Source organism: Maylandia zebra, linkage group LG14, assembly GCF_041146795.1.
Source record: "Maylandia zebra isolate NMK-2024a linkage group LG14, Mzebra_GT3a, whole genome shotgun sequence".
Lineage (NCBI taxonomy): Eukaryota > Metazoa > Chordata > Actinopteri > Cichliformes > Cichlidae > Maylandia > Maylandia zebra.
The window spans coordinates 17770547-17793043 of NC_135180.1; the positions used below are offsets into that span (position 1 = coordinate 17770547).

Sequence of the window (22497 nt, forward strand, 5' to 3'; positions counted from 1 at the left end):
CTGGATTAACTCTTCACACCTTCGTAAAAATGGTGTTTCCGTATCAAACAGTACACACAAGCCATCATCTACTAAGCACACAATGCGCCAACTGCACACTGATGGTATGAATACAAAACACATCTGGCTTTTGCTTTCTCTGTGCACAAGGTAGGCTATGTCAGTTTGAGCTCATACTTCTGTCATAGATCCATAAGCATAGAGGGATCCAAACTTCAAGTACTGGTGTTTATTCAAACACATCAAAACAAACACAAGTGTTTATTTCCAAGTATAGGATTATTTGCAATCGCCATAATGACTATATGGGTTACTTGGTCTGCAGTGAACATGCTTCCTCTGCCCCAGCATCTGGTCATCTAGCAATTCTGTAAAGTAACAATTTCAGTATTTTTACATCAATGGTATTGGTGTGTTTCTCATTGGCATATGGCAGTGCTACAAATCTTTGTGCGAAGTGACTGTACTAACCGATTCTCATTTCAAGATGTCCTTATGATGCTTGCTACAGTGTAGCAGCTCGAGTTAGGCTGGACCCGTTGGCCAGCTACCCTCAGGGTCATTCCACGGTTGATTACATGGTCCACTATTGTAGCTCTGATGTCATCAGCAATTCTATTTCTTACTCTTCCTACCCTTCCTCTCCCCCCTCCTCATCTTCCTCTCCCCCCTCCTCGTCTTCCTCTTGCTCCTCCTTGTCCTTGTCGTCCTCTTCATCCTACTTCTTCACCTCCACGTCCTCTTCCTCGGCCTCCTCTACTTCTCACTCTTTCTGCTCCCTCCATTGTACTCCGCACACACAGCTTACCTGTATTATAGTGCTTAGGCTGATTGCAAAGTGAACTAATTATCTAAAAAAGTTTTCACATGTGAAAGTGTGCCAGACAGTTGGCAAATTAGTGTTAATGATAGCCGTACATGTGTATACTTTTGCTAGGAGTGTGTTGGAAATTTGGTAATTGAGTGTTGTGCAGTGAATTGTGCCTACAGTTTTGCAAAGTGTGTGTTACAAAATTGCAAACTGAGTGCAAAGCAGTTTTTGTGCTTTTAGTTTTGCAAACTCAGTGAGTGGTTTTGCTATAAGTCTGAATAGTTTTAGAGATTGTGCTACAGGAATCACAGTTAGGGTTTAAGCATTCAGGAAAAACTGTAACAAATATTACTTTGCTACTCATGTTTGACTGTCCACAAGATGGTGCAAGAGGCTGAGATTTGATTTGTATGGAATTTTGTTTTCACCATTGAGGGGGAAGAAAACAAGAACACCATTAACCAGTTCCTAAAATCATCTTTAAAAAAAGAAAAAAGTAAACATGTCATGTTCATTGTTTCTGCTCTTACTGTCCTTCTTCAATGACAGTGAAACAAAATATATTTATTTAAACATGAAAGGGACACAGATTTATATGTGATGTGTGTTTTGGCTAAACAAGAGTTACGTTTTTCCAAGTGTTGATGAGCTCTGATGAGAGCCTATTGTTTTATTCCACTCCTCTTGTTTAAGCTCTAGGCAGTTCTTCTCCCTCAGTGCCTGCTCCCATATTTTCAGTCTCTTGCTTTCTACATCCGAGCACAGCAGACGGCCTAAAACTTTTTTTATTGGTAAGCTGGAGAAAATAACCTCTAACGAGTGAAATACCATTTAAATTGATATTGTTCACCAAGTATGGTTTGCATTGGTTGTTGTAGAGTACGGAGTGAAAACGGGGAGTTTACTGAGCCATGGCGTCACGTAAACACTGAGCATCCCTCTCAACAGCGGTAAGCTAAATGTGGCTAATTAGACACATGAGTGGTTAAATTGAATTGATATACCTTTATTAGTCCCACAAGGGGAAATTTCATAAGGCTGTCGACCTATTGCATGCAATGGCGGCGCCATCTTACCCTCCGACCATACATACATTTCACAAACCATCACATGGGGAAGACAGGTCAGAGAGGTATAACAATGGAAAATGCATCACATGAGGAAAGATAAGGAGAAAGAAAAATAACTCCCCCCAGACTGAGCTCCAACAGGGAGATCAGTTTGAGAACAGAAAAAAAAAAAAAAAAACCCCACCTCTGCACATAGCACATGAAAAAACTCTTAATACACCAAAGAAACACATGACAAGCAACAGGGGTGGGTAAAGGGTGCAGCATCAGAAGGGAATAAGTGTAGAAAGGGGTTTGGAAAGGGAGGGGGGGATGAGTGTGTGCGTGTCCAGAGTTCAGCTGAGACAGTGTCCTTCGCCCTGCTAGGCTAAGTAAACAGTCTTCCAGCCAACCCAGGTGGCCTTGCATGGAATGGGAAGGAACAGACTAAACACAGTCGTTATCAGGGTGTTGTTGTTCAGCTCCAGCCTTGAGACCGCAGCTGGCGCCAAAGGGGCTATCCGCATGAAGTGATGGTGCTTTTTACTTTAGTGCGAACAGCTCATATGAATTTCAAAGCAGTGGCTTTTTTCAGTGTTTTATGTGTTCGTGAGTAAATCGGTTTGGCTGTGATTAAAGTTCAAGTTTTCACACAGCTGAATAAACGTCAAACAGAAAACTGATTAAATAGAAGTGTGAGATGGTCGAGAATTTACTCCAATGTCCTGTTATATATTAGCGAGCGAAGACCAGACGAGTTTGCTAAACTCCATCGAGACAGTTGGTGATGCAAATCTGAAGGCTAGACCGTCCCATTTCACAGCCTCGCACTTCCGGCCTTCTCAGTCTTCAAAGGACCCGGCCCACATAGGCCAAAAAGCCTGGGTCCTCGGAAGAATGCGGCCTATGAATTAGGACATAGCTTCTGAAATGCACTATAGTTATGCAAATTAGATCGCTAACCAAGTCATTACCCTGTGAAAAGCTGTAGATGGTTAGAGCAGCTGAAAATAGTTTTATGGGAAATAATTGTAAGGAGACTTTATGCTGCTTCCTTATGTGATGTCGCGATGAGGAATAACCGGGGATGGCAACTAAGATATTGACAACGCCACCTGGGGGAGGGCGTTACACCCCAGGAAAGATTTCTCTAGCCAATGTACGTATTGCACTGGCTACCAAAGCCCACAGACTCGTTATTAACGGCAGAGGTGAGACAAAGGAAGTTTACAAATCAAAATTTATTAAGAGGAACTACTAAAAACATAACTATAAAATCAGGAAGGCACCTAGGGTAGCAGGGTTGAGACGGCAAAATAGTTCATTAAAACACTTTATTAACAAACGATGATTAAAATGACCAGACTCCCTACCACGATGCTACCCTAAAACAATCACAGCATGATAAAAGAATAACTAAACAAAATAGTGGAGACCGGCCACTGAATGAAGCTGGGACTTGCATATATACATACACAAAAATCTATTTTATTTTATGTGCTGGAATGTGCAGAAAATAGGTTTAAATGTTAAACAAATTTCTTCCAGTCAGAGAATGTTGCATATAATTAAATTTTTTAAAAGATTAAAACTAATAAAACAAGTTTTAAAAAGAGACTTTTTCCATTTGATTACATTTTGTATGATGCATTATGCAGAAAAAGCAGAATTGAGCTGAAAGATCTTTTGATTTATCACCTATGCAGGTTGTAAATCGTGTTTTTAAATAGTAACTAAGTAACTAAGTAATTAATTACTTTTGAAAATAAGTAATCAGTAAAGTAACGGGATTACTTTTCGGGGGAAGTAATCAATAATTAGTTACTGATTACATTTTTCAAGTAACTTGACCAACACTGCTCATTAAGTATGGATTCTTCCTCCATTAGCATGAATAAGGGTCAAAATAATTTGGGTGAATAGTTATACTTACTAATGAATGATTGGATAATGGACAAGTACTTATTGAGCACTCTTCCATCCTATCCAGCACCGTCCTGGATGACAGTAGCAAATCTATTCTTGAGAAACTCTGATGAGGGCAAAAAACAAACAAACAGTGAAATCCCTATCGGTTGGGTGAGCTACTCTCCAGGCATCATAAATTTCTAGATCACAGCAGAACTCTTTCAGTCTAAGGCTTTTTGGTGATAAGTAGGGATGGGTACCGGTATCCGGTTCTGACATAAACGGTAGTAACCAGACCGAAAAGCAGCGCACATTTCGGTGCTTTTTTCCCCTGAGATGTCATACACTTTGGATACTAGCCAATCATTTTACCTTTGCGAGCGTAGTAGGCGGGCCCAGGTACGTACGTTCTTTTAGAGCAGAGCTACAGATTAAAAATGCCCAAAGAAAAGCGGTCAAAGTCTGGCTGTACGTCACAGCAAAAGATGCAAACTCAGCAGCCTGCAACAAGTGCTTTAAGCTGATACTGTGCAAAGGAGGTAACACCTCGAATCTGATGAAACACATGGTGGCATGTAGCGTTTTGTTAAAAGCCGAGAAATGCGCCGTATTTGATAGCTTGCTGCGAGACCTCACACCGAGCACATCTACTGCGGGTGGTTTTCCTGTTATCGGACCCGGAGTTAGCAACATCCCCCAAAAACCCGAAGAGTAGAGTCCTGGCCCCTAGCCCTGCCAGTGTAGCAGAAATGATGACGGAGGATGATGCAGCAGCAGCCGTTCTTCTCTGCGTGAGTAGCTTAATGTTGTTGGTGTGTAATTTACGTTGAGTAGGCTAACCATGTTATTAAATTAATGCAAGTAAGGTGAACTAGCAAACACCATCGTAGTTACATGCGGCTGCCTTCTTGTTTGATGGCAGATACTCCCTTCACCCTGGCCAAAAAGGCTAAAATGACCAAAGAAAAAGTGGAAAACAGCTAAACATGAGAGGTTTTTGGACAAAGTTGGTGTTTTTTTTCCATTGATTAAGCACTGCTTCCAGCCAAGAGTGATGCCATGCCCTATAGCTGCAGAAAAGGCTAACATTGTTATCTTTTTACAAAAAACAGCTGAACATGAGAGGTTTTTGGACAAAGTTTGTGTTCTTGATTCTTTAAGCACCGGTTTGAGCACCGTTTAAGCACCGGCACCGTTTCAAAAGTACCGGTTTGGTACTGGTATCGGATAAAACCTAAACGATACCCATCCCTAGTGATAAGTCACCCTCTGTTTTACATTCATCAACCCTTGGATCAGATACACAATTAAAGTCACTTCCCAATACCATATATGGAGAGGCTATGGCTGAAACAAGGGTTAAGAGATTTTTTTTGGGGGGGGGGAAGAGATATCTTCTGAATTTGGACCATAAATGCATCCTATAGAAATAGATTCTCCAAATAGATATCCAGAGAAAAGAATGTAGCATCCTTCATTTTCTTTTACAACTTTTTCTATAGTTAAAGGCAGATTACGATGGATGGGGATGGCCATCCTCTACTTTTTGTATTATAAGATGAGTAAAGAACTTAGCCAACCCAACTTCTCTTTAATTTTGAGTGTTCCAAATCATTTAGATTGGTTTCTGATAGTAAAGCAATTTAGGTTTTTTCCTCTTTCCGGATTGAAAGAGGGTTTTTAGTTTGTTTGGTTTTTTTTTTGCCTTTTTACAACATTATTCAGTCCTTTAACCAGGGGTGATTTTAGCCCATTTCAGAATCAAATGAATGAATCAAAGCACCCCTCAAAGATCTCTTACTTTTTTTTGAGAATATTTGTTGTTTGTGTGACACACTACTAAAAATATAAAAAGCATTCAGTACTTGTTTGGGACTTAACATTTTAACAACAAAAGTATAGATACCCCTCCCCCCAAAATGGTTTGTTCCAGTTCGCCTCTCCCCTGCTCTGGCTCTAGCGCCGTTGCTGCCAGAACAATGGTGGCTGACATGCAGCGGAGAGGATGTGTAAGTGCCTGGCTTAAAACAGGACATATTAGCTGCATTTAACCTTCAGTTACTCTTTATATAGTTAGGTAAGAGTCAGACCATGTTTCTTTTTAACTGAAAAACATTACACCCAGGTAACCGGCTGTGTTGAAAACGTGTTTCTCGACTATGTTTGCTACCCTACAATCCGTCCTGCTCTGTAGTAAAATCAGCGATATTTGACCGTCCTGTTGCTCCCATTGAAATTTATACAGTCTATTTAAAATCTAAAACTTAACATTGTCCGTAGCCTACTGTTGTTACCACTGTCCTGTTTGAAATGTAATGAGAGAAGCTGGTTATTTTGTCATATGTGCATGTGCCGATATTGAACCCAAGGTACTAACTAGCTAACTGACTGGATGCCCATTAACCTTATAACTTCTGTTGTGTGTGTGTGTACAGAGAGACACACACACATCTCATAATGGATATGAGGAAGTTTTTTCAAAAACAAGAGCCACATTCAGGTAAAAGTGTAAAATCAAATGATCCGTCAATAACGAATAATGTTGGATCAGTGTTTCAATATTTATATCTTTTATTAGATGTACATGTGGTTTGGTTATTTGCCTTTTGGTTGAAAGTACACTGAAAGAGGACTTTTTTATTAGTGTTCTTAATAGTATTTTTTTAATCTAATTGAATACAATCTATTTGTGTATGATTGTCAGTCCAAAGATGGAGAGAGGAAAGAGACAGGAAATACTAACAGGCAAAACAGAAACTGGCAAAGAAAAAACAACAACTAATTTTACTCATACAATCTGGAAGTTGTGTCCTCCCTATATTAAAGCTGCTATACAGTGTCAGGGGTTGCTGAGTGGATGTGGAGAAAAGGACTCAAACGCAGGACTCACGGTGAAGATGCAGGGTGTTTATTGTGAGGGACGAATGACGAAAACAGGAGATGGCTGGCTGACTGACTGAATGAACGGCTGACTGATCTGAACTTGGGAGGCAAACATGGGGCATAGACAGCAGTGACAACATTAAGGACGCGACGCTGACCAGGAGAGAACTGAGGACTTAAATACACTGTCTGAACAATGACTGATAGGTGACAGGTGAGTGAGTAGCTGAACACAATTGAACTAATGATGCATGGAATAAGAACTAGAACATAATGCACACAGAGTAACGTAACACAAAACAGGAAGTGGAACGTACAGAGGATAAACAGTGAACATGAACTGAAAATACTGGGTCAATGACCCAGAAACCCTGACATACAGAATCTGCAAAACCAACTGGGTTGTCAGCCCTGGCACTGCATTACCATATTGAACTTCAGTCAGAGGAAGTCACGGTTGCCAAAAACTTTTTGAAGCTCAAGAGTGAGGCTGGTGCCATCCCAGATATGTTAACATTGTACAATCTTCTGGATAATCAGATCTTCCCCACACTGAAAACTGTTATTCAGGTTGCCCTAACAAACCCAGTTACCAGCTGTAGCTGTGAAAGGTCTTTTAGTGTCTTGAGTCAGCTCCATACCTGGCTGAGAAGGACCATGGGTCAAAGCAGACTCCAGCACCTGGCTGTGATGTCAGTTGAGAAAGAGATGCTTGAGAGACTTGACCACCAAAATGTGATAGACGGATTTGCCAACCTCAAGGTGAGGCGACATAGGTTAAAAGAAAAGAAAAAATCTGCAGAGCTATATTAGTATCTGCAGTAAAGATCTTTTCATACATTGTATACATTGTACCATAGGCCAAGGTGTCCATTTTCTAATTTTTTAATAATATTTTGTACATTTCAAGGACTCTTCTATTTTTGGAGTGTATTTTTTATATTATACATACACATTAAAAGTGAATCTCTGTCCAAAATATGCACTCAGTTTACTTCTTACTCACTGTGAGCATCATTCACTTCTCCCACAGTAATTAAGGTTGGGATATGTTTTTTATTTTTATTTTATTCCAATACATTCTTCTTTAGCAGCATTTAAATAACCTTTATCAGATTTGATGGTTTTGTTACAGACTTTTCAAAAAAGTGTTTTGCTTTTCTTTCACAAATGTGGGGATTAAATTGTGTTAAAATGTACAAAACAGTGATGTAATGTTTTGTGATGAGGACCCAGGCACAGAGAGACTTGATGAATTTAAGAATCTTATGATTTAATAAAGAAATTTGCAGACTTGCACAGAGATGGTAAAATTATGATGAGTGATAATGGAGATGAAGACAACAGACGATGAGGACAGGGAGGAACAGGGGTTTAAATGCACCAAGGAGACAGTCAGAGAGAACTCGTGACAACTGGAGACATTTAAGGATGCAGGGACTGACAGAGACGGGGAAGACGTCTCATTATGACGAGTAAAGGCCTGGATGCCTGGATGGGCAGCTCTCTGGCTGCTCAGCACCCCCAAAGCTCTGATCCTAGAATCGCCCCTGCCTTTAACGTTTAAGGACATTTTTTTGAGGTCAGTCATATCAACACAAAAGCATTTTTTCTTTTTGTAACATGTGGTGTAAAACATCATTTTTGGGAGTGCACTACACAAACACAGCAACCATATCTTTCCATTAAAGAAAATGTGTGTGGATTTAGATACATTGATATATTGTATAAACAAAAAAAAGAAAAAAATGACTATGATGCAGCTCAAATGGGTACAGAAGTGGAAAAAAAGAAGAATTTTTTTAATGGAAAACAGAGAAAGTGACATCACGTTCAACTCCAAATCGTAGGTGTTACAAAGGGATCAGATGACCTTTTGTATCAGTTGAGTGTGAACTACTGCAGAAGTTCTCTGATGGTCTCTAGCTGAGTTTCCCTCTTTTGGTTCTCTAAATTTTCAAGATTAGGCTGGCACAGATGATGGAAACGCTACAAAATGGAGAAAAATGGAGAAAAACTTAATTTAAAAGTTTTATAATAATTCTAAAAAGGCTATTATTACCATGATTTCTATTACGTTAAAAATCACCCAGTAAACATGAAAGTCTTACATTTTTGTTTAACTATATATTTAAAATAATAACACAGTCATCCCACCTGACTTAGAGTCCCAGTCTCAGTGCCCAGCTTATACAGGGCCCATCCTGGAACAAGCAGGATGGAGGAGAGGGCCAGTATCCACCCCAGCACATATGCCCAGGATGGATAGATGTACCACCGATTAAAGGTCAGAGGCTTGTACTCAATTAAAGAACATATAAAAGAGCCCTGAGAAATCAAAAGGAGATGGTTTAGTTGGTGGAGAATTGAGTGTTGGTATCCTAATACTTAAAGCCCAACTCACCAGTGAGACCAGTGGTGTGAGGTAGAGCCAGCAGAGTTTAAAGAAGTAGTTGGCTCGTGTTCCTGTCATGTCCTTTATTATGTCATATAACTTATCTACCCCTTAATAGAAGAAGAAACAAGATAAACAACGTATAAAGTTCACACTTGGTGTCAATGGAATGCCATGGATGTATTTTTTTCACATAAAGGTTAAATGACAGCCAAAGGAGTCATAATCACCCATGTAAAGACTCCATTATAATGTCCTCACAAGTGTCTGCAAGATTTGCCCCTATATATGAGAAAACTTCCCTGATCATGTCATCATTACGACATCATTAGTGTGAGATGTAAAAAGAAGAGCACACCTACCAAATATCCAACCCAGTGCCAGAGTTTCAAACACACATAGAAAGAGGATGCAAGCTCCATTACAAGCATAGTAGTCGAACAACTGAAACACAAACATCCCTCCCTAGAGACAATGACACAGATATTGATTTTGCATGCATTTATTTTCCTCACTAAAATCAGGGGCCCGTTCTTCGTACCTCGCTTACTACATCCAAGATCAAATGACACATCCAAGATCAAATCATCTCGCTAACTTTGAGCTCGCTATTCCGGTTCTTCGAACACACCTGTTGTTGACGATTAGTATAGCTGGATGAAGTAATGTGAGATCACTGGGTGGCTTAACAGGGGCTACGCATCGATAGTAGAAACATTGATCGGCAACCCTTTGATTGGTCGGCGAAATGTCGAAGGAGCGCGCTCAGTATTTTTCGGCAGCAGAGCAAGAACTCTTGATTGAGGGATTTCAGGAGTTTCAGAGTTTAATTAAAATGCAAGGGAACACTGCAAAGGCTGCAAAAGCAAGGAGAGAGGGCTGGCAGAAAGTTGCTGACAAATTAAACTCGTAAGTAATTTAATAATAATAATAATAATGGATTGGATTTATATAGCGCTTTTCAAGGCACCCAAAGCGCTTTACAATGCCACTATTCATTCACTCTCACATTCACACACTGGTGGAAGCAGCTACAGGTGTAGCCACAGCTGCCCTGGGGCAGACTGACAGAAGCCAGGCTGCCATATCACGCCATCGGCCCCTCTGGCCAATACCAGTAGGCGGTAGGGTAAATTTATTATATTATATTATATTATATTATATTTTATCCTCTGTCACATCAGAGCCACAACAGGACCCACAAGAACATGTGAACAAGTAAAAGTGAAATAAGAATATTCTACAGAATGGTAATATTTATCACTTATATTGCTTTTAGTCTCTTGAAAAGAGACCCTGAAATAATCTGTTTGTTTGTTTATAAAGGCAACCAAGAAAAGGGCAGAGCAAAAAAAGACAGGTGGTGGTCCTGCACCCCCTCGTCAACAAGTTGGTTAAGTGAATAATACCCTCACGGGAAAATCGATATCTCTCTATGAGCACACTGTCGCGCTGAGCTAAAGGATCCTGTCTGTCCCGCAATATACGCTGAATTCTGAGGACTCTCCTTATCAATCTTGCACCTTCCGCAATGGGTTGCTCGCATATACGGACAGGACATGGCTGCGACAGGCTTCCCAAATCCACCTTCGCTTTTATAGCCGTGGTCTCTCATCTTGATTACACGAAGTAATTTACAATTACTACTCTGAAATATGAATTACATCTGTAATAATCACATACATGTAATAGAATGTTAATAGTACATTTCCCTTTTTTAGGAAATGACCTGTATGTATCTGTATGGAATCAATAAAAGGATCAAGTACTGCATTATCTTTAGTTACATTGATAATATTTATTTATGGAAAAACAGTGGTAAAATATCGCTGTTGCTTTCGTATACATGAAGCGGACATACCTGCGTGGCCGCGATCTAATCTTGTTTACATAAAGTAAACCTGCTTCCGAGCAGGTTTACGCTTACGGATCTGTTGCTATGACAGCAAGTCCCGGATGAGCTTCCGAGAACCGAACGATCCAAGATCACGCGAAATCGTCAACAATCAAATCCAGCTAACTTACTTAGCGAGGTACGAAGAACGGACCCCTGGATTACAATTAGGATATGTAATGTTTATTTTTTTCTTTTAGACCCCTACACACATTTCCAAAACATTTTCTGCCAGTGATACATTACATACAGACCTCAGTAACCATGACAAGCTGAGAGAAGAAGCATATTAAGCAGAAGAGAAGGAGAAAAATCTCCCTTCGGCCGGCTCTGCGCAACACTTTGGGAAACATATCGATGAAGGACGTCATCACTACTTCCATGGCAACAAACTGTGCAGAAAATGGACAAAACACACTGAGTAAATTTCAAAGCATAAATGCAATGTTCCAAAGTTGTGTGTCTTACTTGTGTATCCAGACCCAAGAGAATGAGCATAACAAAGAAACAGATGGACCACAGTTGAGGCAGGGGCATCATGGCTACAGCCTGAGGGTATGCAATGAACGCCAGGCCTGGACCTGAAACACAACAGCATGATGCCAGAGCATATCAAACATGCCAGCCAGTGGTAAATGTTTGTGTTTTAGTTTGTACAGTTTTGTGGTGTGTAATGGCATAAATATGACAGCAGAAATGCAGAAAATTGAACAATCACCTGTGCCTGTTCATATTAAGAGGGAAAAATCAAATGACATCAGGTTTTCACCATTACTCACGTGTTTGACTGTGATGGCACAATGGCACTGACTGATTTAGCCCACATAATATAGTCTGACTATTGGAACTCAAAGGATGCTGAGACCTGATTAGTATGGTAGTTAGTTTCCACAGCTGTAAAAATTATTTTTTGCCAGTGAGACCTAAGTCTTAATTTCAAGTTAAGCATCACAAAATGTCAACTTCCTGACACAAACATTTAGCAAAGCATTCGGTTTTCCTATAGAAATGTGAATACCACAGAAAAACCAATCCTTCTGTTCCACATTCCTCCTCTTCCTATAATCAAGATAACAAGGAAACTTTCACACAATGTTTGGATGCCAACATTGTGTGAAAATGTTGCCAATTTTCTTATTAAGTTTTCTTAGATATCGTAAATTTTGAATTTTCAGTGGCAAAAGTACTTCGTTGTTTTTCTTCCAGTGCTGGAAACAAGTTCCCATAGATTAGGTATAAACTCACTACTGAGAAATTAAGCTTTTGTAAACAAAAATGTCGAAATCTGTCACGGTTCTGGGTCACTTTGACCCAGTATTTTGAGTTGTTATTTTTTGGTGTGTTTTTGGATTATGGATTGTTTTCTTATTCTCTTGTAGTGATTGTGGTGGTGATGGTGGTGGTGATGATTATTAGAGTTTCATGTTTCTGTTTATCCGTGTTTAAGGATTTGTTGTTTCATGTATTGTTTGAGTTCCATGTGTTATATTCTGTCTGCCTCTCTGTCTGCCTCTTTGTTTAGTGGTTTCTTGTTTCCTGTTTTATTGTGAAGGTCTGTGTCTCATGTGAGTGTGTTCAGTTCTACTGCTCCCCTGTCTCGTTAGTCCAATTTCTCCCAGCTGTGTCTCCCTCCTGTTGCCCATTCCCTGATTACCACCCTGTGTATATTAGCCCTGTGTTTTCCTGTGCTCAGTGTCGCTTCGTACCCCCAGATCCTGCCTGTGTGTTCCAGTTTTATGGTTTGATTTCTGTTTTTGTTTGGTGCCAGCAATAAAGCTGTGTGTGGTCTTCAGTTACATTTCCATCTCAGAGTCCTTCATTTGGATCCACATCTCCACCTGCCTGCACAATGAGCCCTGACAGAAATCATTCCAAAAAATAATATTCCCCCAAATCAAGCTTAACAATTAAAACAGAGCCCTGAAAATTTTAAAGTCTTTCTTGTTCTGTTACCAAGTCTGTGACCAGTTGAGACATGCTCCCATAATATTGTTATGTAAGATTGAGTCCATTTATGGATCACTGTTATGTCACATTTATGGGTCCAGGAGAATATGATCGCATGTTTGTGATATATACCTGACTCTGCCACTTCTGCAATGGGAACACCTTGCTCATGAGCCATGAATCCCAGCACCGAGAACACAGCAAAACCAGCTACAACACTGGTACCACTGTTCAGCAAACACAGCATCAGAGAGTCTCTGCAAATCACAAAAACAAAGTGCAAAGTGCAGTCACTGCATGTGACAAAATATGAGGTTGTTAATATTTAAATATCTATTTAAAATTAAGGTAAATAACTACTGATCATCATGTACTTATAGCAGTTGTTGTTGTATTTGTTGTAGCTTCCCAGCACAATTAGGGAGCCCACACCGATACTGTAGGAGAAGAAGATCTGACTCACAGCCTCCATCCACACCTGTTCCAACAAAGCAACAGTATTACACTTGTCCACCTGTGTCAGACACTGTTAGAGATTTGAGCTCGTACCTGAGGGTCTATCAGTCGTGAGGGTTCAGGCAGAAGATAAAACATGATTCCTTCGAATGCTCCAGGAAGAGAGAGGCCACGAATCAAAAGTATTAACAACATCACGTAGGGGAAGGTAGCTGTGACATATACCACCTGTGGGAAAAAGTAACATTTCAGAGCATTTAAGTGTTTACTCAATATGTACTATGTATACATACTGTATATAGAGCTACAGTGAGGAAAAATAATTATTTGATCTCCAGCTGATTTTGTAAGTTTGATTGCTTATAAAGGAGTGAACAGTCTCTAATGTTTGTTTGTGGTAATTTAATTTTAATGGGGGGGGGGGGGGGGGGAGACAAGATATCCCCAAAAAGAACACATTAAATAAAAGTTATAAACTGATTTCCATGTCATTGAATGAAATAAGTATTTGAGCCCTTACAGCCTAGCCAGAACTCTGGTTCTCATAGATTTGCTGTATGTTGCTCTGCATTTAGTTTCTCACATTTTTGATTAGTTATTGGCTTTTGGTTTTTCTTATTTTTGTACCTTTGTGTTTTTGCGCCTAAATAAAATGCTAGCCTTTTGTTATTGTTGGATTTGTATTTTTGATTATCATTTATGCTTAGAAATATCTACTTATATATGCTTAGAGTTTTATAATTAGTTGTAGACAATAGAGGTTTGATCCTTAGTAGTCTGCAGAGACGTTGTTTTCATTCCAGAGTGCTCTGGCATTCACACCCACATTCTGGGAGCATGGGAGAGGTCGTACCTTGTCTTATTGTTTTATGGTAGGATAAACGTATCTATATCTGTTTTAGGCTAAGTGCCTTCTGTTTAGACCAGCAGGTTTAGGGAAGTCATTTATGGGGTCACACTCTGACCCCACACACGCACACACAACGCACAGGCAAGGTACTCTTTGTTTGTATGTAGACATCATATGTTAATGAACCTATGTATATTCATGTAACCTCAATAAAAGAGCAGTGTTACGGGGGGGGGGCGGACGAGAGCAACTGGGGTCGAGTGAAGGAACGGTGTTTGTCCAGTTCTCTCCCGTGCACTAGAAACATAAAGAACTTTGCCTACTCGTGTCTTGCTTTGCTGTGTAATTAAATTATCTTGAACGTTCCAGCAAATAGGTTTAAGTTACAAACCTATCAGCTCTTAAGTTCATTTTTCCTTCTGCCATCTGCGCAGGGGTCCATTCATTGCCACACACAATCTGCATCCACAGATCGTTGTCAACAATTTTCTATTTTTTTGTCCACAAAATATGGGAAATCTGTGGAGGTAGCTAACACTTGAAGTTAAATACTTATCTCATTCAATGACATAAAAATCAATTAATTCCATAACTTTTATGTCACATTCTGCCTCATTCCATTGAAATTAATCTACCATTTAAATTAGAGAGTCATTAGAGAGTCATGTATTTGGACAAACTTATAATTTCTGCAGGGGATCAAATAATTATTCCCCCACTGTATTTACCAGCAAAACTACCTTTCCTGTAGATCTGACTCCTTTCCAGATACAAAAGTAGCAGACAATCCACATAGCAATGAGGCACAACAGCACCTCCCACTGGATGCTGCCTATTTCCTCAATGCCCCCAGAGATCATCAGCACTCGTCGTCTAGAAGTCAATTAAATGCAGAAGGTAAAAAAAACAATATATAGATTGATAGACAGACAGATCGATAGGTAGAAGGATATAGATATATATAGCTGGAAAAGGTACAAAATGTTTTATTGGGCTTTAAATAACTTGGTATGTAGGCTTTTTCAGTCCATCTACATAGACATACTCCCAAAATTCGGTGGCTGCAGAGGTCGAGTTTGTCTGGTTGGTCCAGTGGACGGTGTTATTTTTTGTTGAAAAGTCTACACAGCCCTCTGAGAAGAGTGTGAAAAGTATCAGAACAAAAGTTTAAATACCTAAACATACTTTGACAATTTTTTATTGGAAAATGGAAATAATCTTTGCATTTTACCTGTGTTCCAGTCGTTGTTGCAGGAGGCCCAGGGGAGCTGAGAGCTGAAGGAGAACACGAGGTAGAGCAAAGCCCAGGAAAGAATAATGATGTAGGTCATACAGCTATAGAAAAGGATTAGTTGTCCACCAAAGCCTATCCCTGAAAGGCATTTACAGATAATAATTACAAAAATCTCCATTTATCAATTACTCAGACTTCTTGTTGTTTTAGGGTTACTCAGCAGTTTTGGCTTGAGGTCTGTGACTGTGGTGGCCATTTGAATGAACTCATTGTTATATTCAAGAAACCAGTTTAAGATGATTTTGTGATATAACAGGATAATATGACATTATCCTGCTCAAAGTAGCCATCAGAAGATGGCTACACTCTGGTCATAAAGTGATGGACAAGGTCAGCAGCAATACTATAGGCTTTGGCATTTAAACGATGTGCAGCTGGTACTTAAGGGCACATGGTGTACCAAGAAAATATCCACCACATTATTACATCAGCACGACCACCACCAGCCTGAACCACTGATCCAAGGCAGTGTGGACTCATGCTTCTATGCCAAACCTACCATCAGAAAAAAAGTTTGCTCTCTTCTCTAGTTTTGGTGAGATTCTGTGAATTTCAGTTTCCTGGTCCTTATCTGAGTGGCACTTGATTACAGCTGAAGCCCATCTGCTTCAAGGTTGTTGTGCATTGAGAGATCTTATTTTTCCCAGGATATATTGGATGTGTGTGTGTGTGTGTGTGTGTGTGTGTGTGTTTCATTTTGAATGAGCATATTTGATTTGTGTGCGGGTATTGAAATACATGTGTGCGTATTCAGATTTTTGCTACAATAATATGTCAAGATACTGTAGCAGGTTACATGTGAAAAGGAAGCCTAGTGAAAAGTTGGGTGAGCTGTAATTGTTACTTGCCTGTATTTTCAATGCTTTCAGCAAAATGTTAAGACTTTTCAGGCCAAAATCCTAATAATAATAATACATCGTAATAATGTGCAACTTTAAAGTCAACTTTTATTTCAGGCTGCTTGCATTCTGTTGCTAATTGCTAACTTAAAATATAATGGGTCCAAAAACTTGCAGCTACAGTAGCTTTTATGTGTAGAATTCAGTTGTGGGATAGTCCAGTGCTATTCCTTTAAAAACATAAATAAAGAGTGCCACAAACACTGTTTTATACATTAGCTGGGTAGCAGTCTGCAGTAAACGGGACAAACACATTCCAATATTTAATAAAATTTAGTATTTCTAATTTGAACATCATGGAAAATATTTGAGATAATGTAGAAAAGTGAACCACACACATAATATTAGTCTTAACATATTAAATTTAAATGCATAGAAATTACATCTTGTTCCTTTAGAACTGCCTAGTAGCAAATCACTGAGAATGACTTGCAAAACACAATGTTACCAGTTCTCAGTTAAGGCTTGAACTTATAACTTGAAGATTGTGATAAGTACAGAATTGGCTTAACTTTAAATACTTATTAACTTGTTCACTACATTTTGAGACACAGTTGTGCAAGACTGTGAATAAATGGCCATTGAAGAGAAGGATAACATGATGTTTTCTTGTTAACGATCCCTGAACAGCTTACCTTCTGCTAATGGGCACAGCTTCCTCCAGCAGGTAATGCCACCCTCCTGGGTGAATTGCCCTATAGTTGTCTCCAGCAGGAACACGGGTACACCACAGGTTACCACAAATACCAGATATGGCACCAGGAATGCACCTGAATTAAAAACATACACAGTAAACACACCTGTTGTGCAGCTTCTGAGTAACAAGCTTACTCAATTATGAATTGAAATTTTATTTCAGTCAACAACAACAACAACAGATTATAATTTTACATAAAAGTACTCAAACAGAAACCGAAAAAGGAATAGGCTGAAGCCTTATGGCTTATACTTATCCTATCCCTTACCCCCATAGAAATAATCAAATCCTTAACCAAGAAAATAAATAGCATTGATAAATAAGTTGTATAACAGTTTGAAAAGAAATCAATGATAAATCAAGAAATTAAATCAACACAAAAAAATTTTAACAAACCAAATTTCTATAACCTTGTATAATACTAATTTTTAAAATCTTTCTGAAGAATGACAAAGAAAAACACATCTTCAGTTCATCATTAAGTCCATTCCATAATTTCACTCCCAAAACTGACACACATCTATACTTAACATTGGTTCTCACTTTAGGCATTTCAAACTTATAAGACCCCCTCAAATCATATTTTCCATCTCTTAGTTGAAACATACTTAAAATACAAATTGGAACATTCTTTTTCATCACATGATATATCATTTCTAAAGTTTTAGAATATATAATGCCCATGAATTTTAACATAGATGATCCTACAAAAAACTGGTTGGTGGACTCCCTATATCCAACTTTATTTATTATTCTAATAGCTCTTTTTTGCAATTTAAATATTGAATCCAAATATGTTTTGTATGTGTTCCCCCAAATTTCTGCACAGTAGGTCATATAAGGCAAACAAAGGGAAGTATACAATAAATAAAGGCAGTTCTTATTCAAAAAATCTCTTGTTTTATAAAGAATAGAAATAGACTTGGATAATTTTCGTTTCACATGTTCTATGTGGGGCTTCCAACAAAGTTTATCATCAATAATTACTCCTAAAAATTTTTGTCTCATATACTCTTTCAATTTCAACATTATTTAAATTCAATTTTACTTTAATATTACTTTTACTACCTCCAAATAACATAAATTTTGTTTTACTTTCATTCAATGATAGTTTATTAAATACAAACCATCTATTTAACTTCATGAGTTCTGTTTCCACTGTTTTCAGTAATTTCTTTATGTCTTTTCCAGAGCAAAATAAGTTTGTATCATCAGCAAACATCACATATTTTAAAGTATCACTGGCTGTACAAATATCATTTATATAAAGTAAAAATAACTTAGGTCCCAAAACAGATCCTTGCGGAACTCCACAAGTTACTTTTCTAAGTTTAGATTTCATGTTATTAATACTCACATATTGGAACCTATTATTCAAGTAACTATTTAACCAAAATTGTACAACACCTCTTAAACCATACCTTTCACACTTCCGTAAAAGTAAAGAATGATCTATTGTATCAAAGGCTTTACGTAAATCAATGATATTAAACAAGGACCTGGTATATGCTTTTAAAAACAAAACATATATCAGTTGTTTAAACATACTACCAAAATTAAGATGACATATTGGGAAGTTATTAAAGGAAATTTTTACTAATGAATTGTTTGACTAGTACTTTTACTACTACTGCTGCTACAACTACTTTTTACTAGAACTTTGTTTGTGAAAGTTGAATTCACAAAAAAACTACAAGAGGCAGATTTTTATAAACTAATAATATTGTTTTCTTCTTTTTTAATTATAATGATTCTATTGCAAACAATCAAGCTGCCTGAGGACTGGATGCTATTGGATTCAGTGGAGCAGAGTCTTCACTTTGGATGCTGGCATCAGATTTGATGGAATCAACCTGCTGCCAAATCCAAAATGCTTCAAACAGATAGAGTGCCCTGCTTGACTTCACCTACAGTTGTCATGTGAGCTACCTCAAGTGATAAAATTAACATTTCCTAGAGTACCAATGGAGTTTGAAGTCACACTTTCAGTCTCATTTCAGTGACTGTGAACTAGTAATAATAGACCTTGAACTAGTACTGTTTTGTAATTTATTTTGCTCATGCTTTGCACAATCAATATAATCCTACAAGATTAATACACCTTTAATGTAGTGAGTTCCTCATTTGCTTACCCCCTCCATTTTTGTAACAGAGGTAGGGAAACCTCCACACGTTCCCCAGGCCGACAACATTTCCCGCCACAGCAAGGAGAAATTCCACCTTATTTCCCCAGTGTCCTCGCTCCTCCACCTCTGGCTGTGTGTCTCTCTGCATAGATTTTCTTTTCATCATTTCTAAAGGTTCAGGGTGCGGACAATGATGGCACTGCGCTTGGTGCTCTAATTGTCACTGCCTTTATATTCTCTGCCAATTCTGTGTTGAAGAATGAGTTAATAAGTTTTCAGTAGAAAAATTAATTAACTCCAGGAGAGTAACTGGATGAAAAAAAAAGGTTTCAAAGGTTTCACTTTTAACTTGTTGGGGTCTATGTTTTTCAAGATGCATCTCAGATATAGGAGGGGTTAAAATTTAGTTGTGCTGCATCACTATGTCACAACTGCCGATCGTTAAGCTATACTTGCCAGGCTTTTGTGTTGGTCAAAGTAAAAGTTTAAAGGAAACCATTTAAAGCCATGAGAAGATTGCGAGTTAAAAGATGGGAGAGGAAGAGGAGGTGCACTTAAAATTGGGGTCTCCTGTCTCTAATTTAACTGTGAGTTTGTGTTTGTGGTTGCAGTAGCTTCTGATTGGTTCTCTAAGGCTGGCCCAGAAGGTGGGGACAGCCGAATTTCAAATGAATAACTGAGTAACAGGTTTTAGCAAGGTTCGTAGGAAAGTAGTTAAATATTTAATTTTAGTTTAAATAGTTAAGCTAAAGTCCTACAGCTGAAGCACAAAGGAAAGTTTCTCAGTACATTTGTGTGGGATGTGGGATTTTTCAGTTAAATATAAACAAGGTGCATGACTCTGCAAAATTCTTTGTTTCCAGCTTTGCCATATTGTATTTAAGGTCTAAAGACACTAAGAGTTTTCAATACTTTCTTTTTGTAGATAAATGGACGTCAGAGAATAAAAGCGAAGACCCATCAGTCAATTCTTATCATGGGCCACTCTTTAATATTACCCTGACTAGTGGTATACAGATACTGCTTCGTAAATTTGTCAGATGTCTCCATGATATCATCTTAAAACAACTTCTTCTTTTTTTTTTTTTTTTAAATGTGTTAAGAAATGCATTATTTCATCTTGGCCATTAAGTGATGATGGTCTGTGAAAACAATCCAGTTATTTACCCACTGCTTTATTTGATTTCTACTTTTTTATTCCACATTGGGAAAATCCTGGATCCAAGTTCTAGGATTTTGAGTTTTTCTGTGAGTTATTAGTTCTTCTGGGTTTTTAGAAGTGATTTATGTTTTTGTTTTGTATCATTTCATGGTTTTCTATTGTAGTGATATTTTGCAATTCCTAGTTCTGAGTTTTGTTATAAAAATTTTAATTTTATTTATTTAATGGACAATTCACAACAACAGTTGCCAGGTAATGTATATTGCAAGGTAAATACACAACAATAATATAAGAAAACAGAGAAAACCCCAACAATCATATGACCCCCTATAAGCAAGTGCTTTGGTGACAGTGGGAAGGAAAAACTCCCGTTTAACAGGAAAAAACCTCCAGCAGAACCTCAGAGAGGGGCAACAATCTGGCACGACCAGTTGGGGGGTGAGGGTAGAAGGACAGGACAAAGACATGCTGTGGAAGAGAACCAGAGATTCAAGGGTGTAGATTTGGTTGTGGCATTGGTGAGGACGGATGATTCAACCATCGAACCCTGCCCTGTTTCTTATTTTTTCTTTTTTGTTTTTGCTTCTTGATAAAAGGATATATATGTACATATATATATACAAAAAACTTGAATCTTACAGTGTTTATTTATCGGATAAAATACCGTTATTATTGTCCGGCCGGAAACAGGCCGGGAGTGTCCAAATTCAGAGGCTGCGTCCACCTGAGGACCCGGCCTTTGTGGTCTAAGTGGGCCGGGTCCTCCGAAAGCCGGGTAGACCGGAAATGAGCGACTGTGAAATTGGACGGTCTAGCCTTCAGAATTACGTCACCTGCCGTCTGCTCCTTGCTGTCTAAAATATAACCGGACGCTGGCGTAGATGGTCGAATAAACTGCTGTATTCACACAGCTGCTTTCACACACTGCTGTGTGACAGCAGTTTATTCAGCTGTGTGAGAACCCGGAGGAATCCTCCCGAGGGATTGATAAAGTTTTATTTAATCTAATTTAATCTAATAACTTTAATCTCAGCCAAACCGATTTACTCACCAACAAATAAAACACAACTAAAGCACTGAAAAAGGCCAAACAATAACATGTTTAAGTTATTTGATGTTTACACAGCTACATTCTCGCCTGAAAATGTGTTAAAAGTTTATTTTGCGACCCAGAAAGAGTAATAAGAGTAAAACTAAGTAGCTGCAGTAATAGTAGCCATTGTTGGAAACTGAAATTGGCTGGGCCAGTCTGGGATATGGCTTTTCAGTTTTGTTGTCCGGGTGGAAAATCGGGAGAAATTGGGGAGAATGGTCGCCCCCAGAGATTTTTGGGAGGGGCACTGAAATTCGGGATTCCCCGGAAGAATCGGGAGTGCTGGCATGTATGGCCTAGCATAGCCTGTAACGTTATTGTGACGGACACATTATATGAGTGAACTTGACTTTAAGTGACTTACAGGTTTCTTTGAAAAATACTTTCTTATATCCAGGTTCTTCCTTTTTGCTGCCATCCTCCTCTTCTCCTCGCAGCGCAGGCTACTAGGTTTTCTTTCTATCGGGTTGTTTTTCTTTACTCAAAGGGATCAAATTATTGGTGGGGACAATTCAATAATCGCTGGATATTGGTGGGGACACGTCCCTTCCGTTCATGCCAAATCTACGCCCTTGCAGAGATTAGTAATAACTAATAATGAAATGCATAGAGGTGATGGTTGGTGTGATGCTTGGTTTTGGTTGTTTATGGTTTGTAATTTGTGCCTTTATAGTTTGGTTATAGATAACTTCATGTTCCTTCAGCCTTGTCTCTTTTTTTGGACTTTTTTTCGCATGTCAAGTTGATCTTGGGTGCACATTCAGTTGTGTCACTCTTCCCGTTTTCTTTTGGCAAGTGTTGTTCCTTCCATCTCATTTGTTTAGTTGTCTCCAGCTTGGTTTCCCACCAGTTCCAACTCCCCTCATTACCTTGTCTTTATATTGTCTGTGCATTCTGTGTTTTTGTGGAGTCCTGTATCCTAACTAATCTCTGATTTTTATGTCTTCTGTTTTTGTAATTATTTTCTTAGATTCTGGACTTTGTTTATGTTTTGATCTATCAGTATTAAAGCTTGCCTTGGTGTTATTGGTGC

At 38.6% G+C, this 22497-nt stretch overlaps 1 protein-coding gene across 3 annotated transcripts; it reads right to left on the reverse strand.

Annotated features, from left to right (window-relative positions):
* Positions 1-7903: 7903 nt before the first annotated feature.
* Positions 7904-22469, reverse strand: LOC101479201 (sodium- and chloride-dependent GABA transporter 3). 3 transcript variants are annotated; one of them, XM_076892377.1, is made up of 14 exons: positions 19216-22469; positions 17022-17156; positions 15425-15565; positions 15239-15326; positions 14934-15066; positions 13437-13571; positions 13262-13365; positions 13020-13144; positions 11409-11521; positions 11195-11332; positions 9409-9490; positions 9056-9156; positions 8809-8979; positions 7904-8640 (listed from the first exon to the last, which is right to left on the reverse strand). In XM_076892377.1, exons 1-14 carry the CDS (start codon positions 19373-19375, stop codon positions 8548-8550), a joined length of 1719 nt encoding a protein of 572 aa, XP_076748492.1. In that variant the 5' UTR covers positions 19376-22469; the 3' UTR covers positions 7904-8547. The 3 variants fall into 3 exon arrangements, with proteins under 3 accessions (XP_076748492.1, XP_076748491.1, XP_076748493.1); XM_076892376.1 differs by having other exon boundaries at positions 9409-9511; XM_076892378.1 differs by lacking the exon at positions 19216-22469 and having other exon boundaries at positions 9409-9511; positions 15425-15468.
* Positions 22470-22497: the final 28 nt, after the last annotated feature.

Bases quoted from the DNA above. Each gene is read 5' to 3' on its own strand.
- LOC101479201 (XM_076892376.1), bottom strand. From the start codon at position 19,375: ATGATGAAAAGAAAATCTATGCAGAGAGACACACAGCCAGAGGTGGAG. The intron at 11,333-11,408 runs GTAAGACACACA...TTTTCTGCACAG, and splicing joins TCTTGGGTCTGGATACACAA to TTTGTTGCCATGGAAGTAGT. The intron at 8,641-8,808 runs GTGGGATGACTG...TCCATTTTGTAG, and splicing joins AGACTGGGACTCTAAGTCAG to CGTTTCCATCATCTGTGCCA.